This window comes from Colletes gigas, unplaced genomic scaffold (assembly GCF_013123115.1).
Source record: "Colletes gigas isolate AHSC1104 unplaced genomic scaffold, ASM1312311v1 Colletes_gigas_Sc00012, whole genome shotgun sequence".
Lineage (NCBI taxonomy): Eukaryota > Metazoa > Arthropoda > Insecta > Hymenoptera > Colletidae > Colletes > Colletes gigas.
Window position 1 is genome coordinate 90,677 of NW_025106641.1, and position 10,342 is coordinate 101,018.

General features: G+C 35.9%; 2 protein-coding genes across 3 annotated transcripts; one reads left to right on the top strand and one right to left on the bottom strand.

Annotated features, from left to right (window-relative positions):
- Positions 1–885: 885 nt before the first annotated feature.
- LOC122398882 (protein asteroid-like) lies at positions 886–2,191 on the bottom strand (the record flags this gene model as incomplete). Its single annotated transcript, XM_043399144.1, has 2 exons — positions 886–1,954; positions 2,024–2,191. Coding segments are annotated over 2 exons (852 nt in total), but the record flags the coding sequence as incomplete, so codon positions are not given.
- A 3,303-nt stretch (positions 2,192–5,494) lies between these two features.
- On the top strand, positions 5,495–10,222 carry LOC122398688 (WD repeat and FYVE domain-containing protein 2). Of its 2 annotated transcripts, XM_043398787.1 has the most exons (8): positions 5,495–5,932; positions 6,031–6,172; positions 6,255–6,460; positions 6,553–6,792; positions 6,871–7,009; positions 7,323–7,522; positions 7,605–7,767; positions 8,683–10,222. In XM_043398787.1, the coding sequence occupies exons 1-7, from the start codon at positions 5,772–5,774 to the stop codon at positions 7,741–7,743; spliced, it is 1,227 nt and encodes a 408-aa protein (XP_043254722.1). In that variant the 5' UTR covers positions 5,495–5,771; the 3' UTR covers positions 7,744–7,767; positions 8,683–10,222. The 2 variants fall into 2 exon arrangements, with proteins under 2 accessions (XP_043254722.1, XP_043254721.1); XM_043398786.1 differs by having other exon boundaries at positions 7,605–10,222.
- Positions 10,223–10,342: the final 120 nt, after the last annotated feature.

Sequence of the window (10,342 nt, forward strand, 5' to 3'; positions counted from 1 at the left end):
TCAGAGAATCTGAAACAGAAAGAAAAACGCGTGACACTACCCCCGGCGGTTCCACGAGTACTGAAAAGAGTCGGTCAGTTGTGCCCGCTTTTATGCAGTCAAGCCAAAGAATCAACGAACCAATCAGCAGCCAGTCAGCAGTCTTCCGGCTTCAAGAAGTTCTATAAAAACCGTGCCCCCTGGCGGGCCCGCGGCAGATATCCCTCAACCACTAAGCAAGACGGACCGTATCGAGATGAAGAATTTAATTGAAGATTTCCATTCAATCAAAATCGAAGATGGCGGCCAAGAAGATGGTTCACGAGCAGCGGCCAAGGGACAAAACCGGTCTTTTTAAAGACCAAGAAAATCTCATTTGTGGGAACCGCTAAACTGAACAACTTTTATATTTAACAACTCAGAGACACTTTACATCTCTGTTTTGTAACAACTTTTATATTTAACAACTCAGAGACACTTTACATCTCTGTTTTGTAACAAGTTTTATATTTAACAATTCAGAGACACTTTACATCTCTGTTTTGTAACAACTTTTATATTCATATTGAATTGATATTAAGTAAACATTCTTTGCTATAAGATCAAAAAATTATTGTTTGAAATAGTAGAACAATTAGAAAATAAATCGTTTAAAAATAATTTCGAAAGTCTTACTTGATAAACTATATTCAAACGATTTATTTCCAAAGTATTGTTTTATGTCAAACATGATCAGGGGGTCTTGAAACGTGTATTTACTTGTCAATTTTTCATTCATTATGAGCTTTGCTTATATATTTGTGTCTAGATAACTTGAATTTAAATTCAAATGGTAATGAAAAATCAATGACGCATGTTTGTACATTATTTTTTAATCCTGGACTCGTTAATGGTACTTCTCTAAGATTAGATAAGGACAGTAATGGGGAAGAAAATTTAGTGTCGGTGCCTTCTGGTTCGTAACATTTAAGCTTTTTATTACAGTCTCTCATCATGTATTTCATAAAACCTCTCCTTTTATTCATTCCTGATTGCAGAAATGCATATATAATTCTAATAATTTTTAAACTTATTACATTGCTCAATGGATAGGAATAATCCTCTATTTGTACAGGACAAATATATAAACGTCGAACCAACAAGTCCATAAAATATGCAGGATAATTGCCCATAAGAAATTCATCTACAAACAAATTAGGTACATTAGCTAGTGCATTAGTGGTAGCAGATTCTGACCCCTTTAAGCATGTCTAATATTTCAACTTCGTTTTCTTCCTCTTCTTCTTCTTCTTCAGTCTCCATTTTTATCAGTTTCTTCCGTGTACATTAGACTATTAACATCTCCATCAAATTTAAAAATTCTGTTTATGGAATGTGTTGTGGCACGAGCTGCATATTCCTGTAAAAACCCCAATGGAACAAGTATTTCTGCAGATGCATTTGTATAGCCATTTATATTGATTTCTATTATGCTTAATATTTTTTGTCTTACGGTTTTAGGTGATCTACATAGTATTCCAATGACTGCTCTGTCCAAGGTGTAAAATCCACTCAACCATTGTAAAGTCGCTTCTATACAATACTGTCGATTACTATACCTTTTTCTTGTTATTCGTCGTAACTTTAAATAACCAAAGATGTTTCTAAATGTACCACGTTTTACATAATCATTGCCTAGTAATATTGCAGCTAATGGCAGTGTAGATTGACTTAGACCTCTATAAGAATTTAATAAGTGTTCAACTTTATAAATTTTACAACGTTTCGTGTAACCATTTCCAGTTGAACTTTTCACCGTGTAATTGTCCAATGTATCAAATGGTATGTACAATGTCCCAAACACATAAAAATCTGAATCATAACTCGATACAGGACAATTCAATATCCTTGCTACAGTAGCTATAGCATTATCAGCTTCGAATAAGCATTGCACATGACGAATATTCTTCTTTCTCGTAACATCTTTGAAAACTTCCTAAATATGTAAAGGAAAAAATTTCATTTTCTGTTGACAGATCGGAGAAAAAGATGATGGTGTACGAACCTTTTCTCTAGTTCTAGATTTAACTGTTTGCAGTTTCTTATCCTCGCAACCACAATCGATCAAAACTAATGGTACTGCATTGCACTTTATCAAATCGTCAAAAAAATCCGATACTCGTTGAGCGTAATTATCGTAATCACCGACAAAAACACAATTGCACTTGTACGAATTATATATTTAACAGCTAAATAACTAAATACATATCACGTAGCTCGAACTATTCCTAATAACGATCTGAACGATTGTTTATGAAAGTTGTTAAACCCGGAATACCCATTTTGAAACCTATTTATTAATTTACACTTTTCTTAATGTTTCATATCACAAACTAAGTTCGTTATGCGTATATCAATATTAGTTATGCATTTTTACATAGGTTGCATGTAACAGGTACTCAAATTTTGTGTCATTCGTTATTTTATTTGAATCAAAAGTTTGTTAAATATTATACTTTGACTACTTGGATAAATCAAAGAAATACAAGAGCTGTGCATAATGTTTTTGCATTGATCTTTACGATATTACAAACCGGTATAATAAAAAATAAAATTAGATAGTATACTGATCTTGCATAATTAAGTGCATTGACGGGCGACAATACTAACGACGAATTTCCTTCCTATATGTATAGGCAAATATACCATGTTCAGTTTTATTGCATAACTTGTTCCATAACAGAGATGTAAAGTGTCTCTGAGTTGTTAAATATAAAAGTTGTTACAAAACAGTGATGTAAAGTGTCTCTGAATTGTTAAATATAAAAGTTGTTACAAAACAGAGATGTAAAGTGTCTCTGAATTGTTAAATATAAAAGTTGTTACAAAACAGAGATGTAAAGTGTCTCTGAGTTGTTAAATATAAAAGTTGTTACAAAACAGAGATGTAAAGTGTCTCTGAGTTGTTAAATATAAATGTTGTTACAAAACAGTGATGTAAAGTGTCTCTGAATTGTTAAATATAAAAGTTGTTACAAAACAGAGATGTAAAGTGTCTCTGAGTTGTTAAATATAAAAGTTGTTCAGTTCATTGCATAAGTTGTTCCCACAAATGAGATTTTCTTGGTCTTTAAAAAGACCGATTTTGTCCCTTGGCCGCTGCTCGTGATACATCTTCTTGGCCGCCATCTTCGATTTTGATCGAATGTAAGTCTTCAATTAAATTCTTCATCTCGATACGGTCCGTTTTGCTTGGCGGTTGGGAGATAACTCCCCCGCGCGGGCCTCAGGGGGGTCTCTTATAAACTTAGGTGAAGCAAGTGCCGCCCTATCGGAGTGTCGCCCCCAGCGGACTGGCTGCTGATTGGCTAGGGATTACTTTTGTCCGACTGCATAAAAACGGGAACAGCTGATCGACTCTTTTCAGTACTCCTGGAACCGCCGGGGGTACTGTCACGCGTTTTTCTTTCTGTTTCAGATTCTCTGATTCTGCGATGCTGACCAGGAAGGATCACCGTTTGGTATACATGTAATTATATTAATACAACTAATCCCAACATTGTCTTTTTTGTTTATATATATATATATGTATATAGGTGATGTACTCTATTTGGGTTGTTCGTCTCGTTAATGAATCAATTATTTTTATTTCAGCTTTTTTACATCGTTTTTTTACATCGTTGGGTCGATATTTTTTAAATTATTCTGTTCTTGGTTTCTTCATCGTTGGGTTGTTATTTTTCCTCATTTTCCTCATTTTCAACATCGTGGGGTTGTTATTTTCCAAATGATTCTCTTCTTGATTGTATATTTGTTTCTTTGTCCTTATATTTATTATTTATTATTAATTAATTTGTTTGTTTAACTACTAATTTTTATTTGAGTTTTTATTCAGATAAATTTTTAGAGGGAGGACTTCGGATTCATCTGCACGTAAGGGCATTAAATTTAAGGCGCGGCGCGAGTGTAAAAATTAACGTCGACTATTTCTTTTTCCTTTCTTATTCATTCCTATGTTTATTTCAATTCCTTAATCTCATTAATTCCACCTACGACGTTAATTTTCAATTTACATTGTATATTAGTTTATTTAATGCGTAGATTGCCAAGTAATGAATGAATTAATAGCTTATTTTCCAGTCTCGTTTCTCCGGTCACCGCTGCTTTAATGTAGAAAGCAAGTGATCGGCCGTTTAGATGGTTCGAAGGGTCGGTTGCCGTCCTCTGGTGAGACAATTCTAGGGAAAGAGTCATCGGCCGTAGAGGGGACCTGTTCCTGTCTGCGGTAGCCCCGACTCAGGATCTCTCTCCTGTGTAAGACGTCCCGGGTTGGGTCCTACGGGCTCCCAGCAGGACGCGTTGGAGAAATGGGGAACCCGTGTCTGGTGCGTCGATTCTCCTCCCCTTCAATTGGACTTGCTAAGGAGGTAACGAGCTGCCCCTTTTGACCCGCTATTCGGTACGTGTCGCACCTCATGTTCCTACTGCACTGTGCAGTATTGTGTCGCGTTTCGTCGTGTCGCGTCTCCCACAATTTAGCTTCCTCCTTTGTTTTAGAACAGTAATTACTTGGCATCTTTTTTTTTGCGTCATGCGTTAGTTCTAAGTCTGTAAAAAGGAAGATTGATCGAACTTTGTTCCATCGGTCTCACTTTGGGTCTTCACTCGCAGCAACCTCCTCGTGGTGAGACCTGGTAATCGGTGTTACCTTTGAAGAACAACTTCTTCATTATGGGTAACACCGAGCTAATGGCTGCGAATTTAAAACAATATAAATTTCATTTTTAATCGAAATCAAAATTAAATGTTGTCTAATACTTTCTTCTAGGTATTCATCAGCTCAACTTCTACAAAAAAGAAATAAGAACTCTTCTTATTGAAAAATGCCACAGCGTTCACAATACTGATAAAGAGTGGAATCTCATTTTAATTTATTAATTTTCAATCTTAGAGTATTTTCATTTTTTCAAAAATCGTATTAATAATATACATATGTGCGCTCATTCATGGGAATAAAAAAAAAATTTCTTTTTTTTCAATAATTAAAATATGATCAGGAGGTCTTGAAACGTGTATTTCCGTAAAATAAATTTTACAAAATTTTTTTTTTCATTATGGGTACTTTGCTTATGTGCGCCTAAAGTACATAGGTCGGAAAGTAAAAATGCCTGGGCAGTCGAGAATCCAAATCGTATGCCGTTGACGGGCGGTCGGATTTCAGTTGTGTGGGAGCGAGAAGGCAAATGTGAGCCTTTCTCTCTCGACTTCCACGAAGCGGTCCGAAATTTCTTCGGGCAGCTTCGGAGAATCGAGAAAGCGGGCATGCGTCAGTTTGCCTTTGTCGTCTTTCCGAAACTCCACGAGCTCACGTACTTACTTACTTACGCGTATCTGGTATGGGGAGTGTGCACCCGACGGTGCTTTTCTGGCATCACTGGACGTAACAGTCTCAGTTTATTTATAAGAGATGAAGGCACTAATTTCTTAATATCATCTTAATACATATAAGTACTGTGTTGTCGAAGCCTAACCAATTCGTGGGACACAAGATTGCATTGGTTGTTGTAACGTCTCTTGTATGCCTTGTTCATGCTTGTACGACATTTGTAGCACTGCTACAGTAGCAGTCGATAAAAAGGAATGCGAAGAAGATTCGTGAGGAATAACGCACACGCAAGACCGATAGGTTCTCCACAATCTGTAAAAAAATCAGACCTTCCGTCTTCGTAAGGTACATAAACTCTGATTAACATCGAAGTCTGACAACTGTCAAATGACAAGCCCACTTGAAAGATTGCGTTCCAAAGAGTGAAATGGCAGCAGAGATAAAACCCGCTCCAGGAGTAAATCATGACAAATTCAGCACAAGCCGCAAACCTGTGCTTCTGTCGAAATTAGAGGGATGCAATGACGATGTTAATGCAGCGATTATCATACCGCGGGAAGAAGGTGTAATTAGCGTTTGTGATGACAGGTAGACGAGGCGAATTTTATGAAATATTGAACGAGCTTGGAGTTTTCTTTTAAACACTTTTGATACCGTGGAATTTATTCTGACGTGTTTCTTCGTAGAACTGTTAGAGTCTGGTTGAAACGCGATTCCGGCCAATATTGGCCTAGTGTTTGTCAATACATGGCTGCTGGCGCAACGTCGATGCACTATTGTGTGGAGACTAGGCAACTGTTTGTTGGTTTAGAGAACGGAACCATAAATGTACGTATCGAAAAAAAATTTCTTATAAAACTATCGATACTTTGCTCATGTTAAAATAGACATATTATTTTACTGCTTCTAGGAATTTATCGTGGAACAAGACTATAACCGAATGACTGCTATGCGCGAATATTCTGCACACCAGGCAAGAGTTACAGGCGTTATATTCGCATCGAATTGCGAATGGGTTCTGAGCGTAGGTCGTGATAAAATGTTTCAATTGCATTGCTCGGAAAGTGGTCAAAAATTGGGATCGTATCAGACGGATGCCTGGTACACTGCACTGCAGTATCCTTTCCCGTATTAAATTAGCTTTATAACATACTTTGTTGCAAGAATGTTACAGTTTCTACTCGAATCTATTTCCTTAACCCGCACAGATTCGACCCGCAATCTAAACATGCTTTTGTCGGTGATTATTCTGGACAAATAGCAATGTTGAAATTGGACACTAACGGTGTCACTCTAATCACGACGTTAAAAGCACATACAGGAAGTATTCACACTTTAGCATGGGACTGTGAAAAGCAACTTTTGTTTTCTGGAAGTTTTGATCAGAATATAATAGTATGGGATATCGGTGGACGACAAGGTACAGCGTATGAACTTCAAGGACATCAGTGAGCATATTTATCTATTGCCGAAATATCATCGATCTATTTGTCTTGTATAGTTTTGTTTTCTATACGATTTTACAGTAACAAAGTAACGGCACTGTGCTACGCGAGTGCCGAACGGATATTATTGTCCGGGGGAGAAGATGGAGTAATAGTTTGTTGGGACATGGCTGCGAATAGGAAAGAAACAGCAGCATGGGTAGAGTCCGATACGTGCCAAGTATGTGAGAATGAAATTCTAATTACTTTGATAATTCCACTTTTAACTAATTTTCTACACAGAGTGTTGAGTTGCGTGTGGAAAGTAGGGCAGGGGAGACTCAAGACATTGGAATAAGAAGAACATTTCGTATTTCACGTATGCCCGATACGGTCCGATATACGAGTTACTGCGTACTTTCACTCGTAAACAAGATCGTATCTGGCATATATTTTTTTCTCAACTCTTTCTCTTTCTTTTACTCGTACCGTACTGTACTTACTTGCCACGCACAACGCCCCCGATCTGTAAATTAATACCGCTGCAAATTTAGGCTTGCGGAAGGCCATTCTTTTGGAATATCAAAGCAATGATGGATCAACGGCAATTAGGTCTGAGACAACATCATTGTCGCCATTGCGGTAGCGCGTTATGTGCCCGATGTACATCCCAACGAATACCAATACCGGCAATGGGGTTTGAATTTGAAGTTAGGGTTTGCGATCCATGCCATATTCAGCTTAAAGCCGCGAAGTGAGTAAAAATGTTCGATCGAGTAATAATCAAAACGAGCCGCGCGAACCTTTTATTTATATCTCGTATACATGTTGTTTAGCCAAACATCTTTAGCATCCTTTCACGACGCGAAACATAATGTCGTTGGGATGGATCTCGATGCTCCCAGACGAAGACTATTAACGATCGGTCAAGACCGTCTCATTAAGATTTGGGACATTTCAGCACTTCTTCAGTGAACTTCCAAATATGTTTATTTACAAGTAACGAAACTAATCAAATCATAAGATATAAGGAAAAATATTGTCATATAATTCAATGTAAGAGTGTACTATCTATCCAGAGCCTATTTTTGTGACCATCAAGTCAGTTTGTTTCATTACAATCGAATGGGTTTTTTTATATCGCTGTTTGCTTCTTATAAGAAATTCGGAAATAATGGATCAATCTATGAACCAAAATGCTATTCTTATGAAATTAGAAACGAATTCTTAATTCGCAAGCATCTTTTATTTTTAACGAGTAGGAAAAGAATAATTCGCATATACAATATACATATACATATACATATATATATATATATATATATGTACTTGTTAAACAAGTACTAAATGTTGGTACATATATTTTTAACATTTCTTATTTAGCGCAATCATATTGGAAGACGACCAAAGTACGAATCAATACATAATATTCGGATTTTTAATCCAATCATCTTTGTTATCGATTTGTTACAACTAATCGTTATTTTCTGTCACATTAAATCCGTCTGTTATAAAAGAGAAAAAGTTACAGCGATTAAAAAGTAGATGATATTGAATGGCATTTTAAGCAATTCCCATATAGAATTATAAAAATTGAACATAATTTTACTTTTGTTTGATTTCTAACCATTTCATACCATCCAAAAGTATACGAAATTTCTTTAGCCTGTAGAGAATTTGGTATTGTTTTCCTATAATACTAACACGAACGATCATTCTTTAATTAATCTGCCAATGTTACAAGCGCCAACAAAAATATAAATTATGTGACATTTTTGGGGAATGATTCAAATTATTTAAATGATAATAATTTATTAATACAATGAGAAGTTATAAGTAACATAAGTCACTATAGCTCCTAGTCGTCTCCGTTTGTTGTAACCCTAATTGTTGAATATTATAATTTTTTGCCAGCGAACGAGAAAACATCCCATCTGAAAGGCTGGTTGACTTCTCGGTGTCCAACGATTTCTCCAATCGTTTGATAATAGGTACAGGAAATGCAAAAGTAAGAAGCGAAACGCGGAAGAACGTTGAATCACGAAAATGCAATTATACTATATGTATGTATGCTTTCTTATAAAATCCCTCGACTTTGTTTAAGCGATAGAATTCAAGTACAGTGATAATACGCTTCCATAAAAGTAGCATACGCGATTAAAATAAAGTTTTTATACATATTATGTCGTAACAAAAAAATGCAACGTTTAGAGTTAATTGATTTACCATTTTGTTTTCCTTACTTCTGCATCGATTCTATTTAATATTAAATCTGCATATCTTGTACCTGATTGTGCACGCACTTACTACAACATTGTAGCGGTGTACCGAATATTATAAATTTCTTTACTATTACTTGCAACGAAAGCAGTCGCATTTGTTATCCAAATACACTAAAGTTGATAGGGGGAAAAAACAGAATCTGCATTTTAAGTTTAACGATGTAAGAATATAATTTATACGAACATATCTATTACAGTAAATTCGTCTGCATCCTTGAATGTAACTCTACTCCATGTGTTTTTCCAGAATTATTTATGAAATCCTTGCATATTACAGATATTTTTGGACCTTGTTACTATTATTATTATTATTACTATTATTAATAATCGAAACCCTTTTAAACATTTAGCGTCGTGACGCTTTTGCCGTTGCTTCTAGGACTCTATCATCGATAACAATGCAGCGTGATATTATAACTTTAGTACAGAACCAATTGAAATACTCGTAAAAAAATAGGTCGTTGAAAATAAAGTATTATTCTCGTTACACTGAAAAATCGTGTTCATATATAAAAAAAAAAAAAAAATTATTTTACGCAACTGTTGAATCGCAATGTGCATAACATCGCCGATGTTGTGTTGCTCCTGAAATTCTCACGTATCGATGTGTATATTATAAGTTACCGGAAGTCGCAATACGTGTATGTGTAACGTTCATGTGGAATTCTTATGAAATGAAAATATATTTTCAATGTAAACTATTTTCGTTTGCCTGTCTCATTCGAACACGCATGTTAAATAAACGACGACTAATGCTGCGACACCGAACCGTGTGAAAAGAAAAAAAATCAGGTCACGATATAAGTATACGCAAAAGTTGCATTCGATTGGTTTTTGGCGGGTACTTTTTTGTCACGGTTTTGCAGTTACGCTGCATACATACTTACACGCCGATCCATTATTAACTTCTCTATATTCTATTTGCCATTGCTATCTTCTATTTCCTTTTGTTTCTAGATTCGTATTCGCGGATAGCAAATAAATCAATTGTATTTTTCCAACGACTTTCAACATTTTCAAGTATGTACTTGGACTAGGTCCTCTCCACATACTAACTAGTGGCGTCGAAATCGACTTGAAACAGTGATTGGACAAGCAGTCGATCGTCTCTTGTTTCGCGGGCCATTCGGAGATAATTATTCCATAATATTCAAACGAGAATCGAAATTTTTTTTTTTTCACCACTCGAATAGAGACAGAGACGTGTAAGTAAGTAAGTACGTCTGGTTATGCGCCGGTACTGTAGAACAACATCGGTATTCCGATCGGTAAAAAGGGTCCCGGTGTCGATC

Bases quoted from the DNA above. Each gene is read 5' to 3' on its own strand.
- LOC122398688 (XM_043398786.1), top strand. From the start codon at position 5,772: ATGGCAGCAGAGATAAAACCCGCTCCAGGAGTAAATCATGACAAATTC. The intron at 6,173-6,254 runs GTACGTATCGAA...TACTGCTTCTAG, and splicing joins TAGAGAACGGAACCATAAAT to GAATTTATCGTGGAACAAGA. The intron at 7,523-7,604 runs GTGAGTAAAAAT...CATGTTGTTTAG, and splicing joins ATTCAGCTTAAAGCCGCGAA to CCAAACATCTTTAGCATCCT.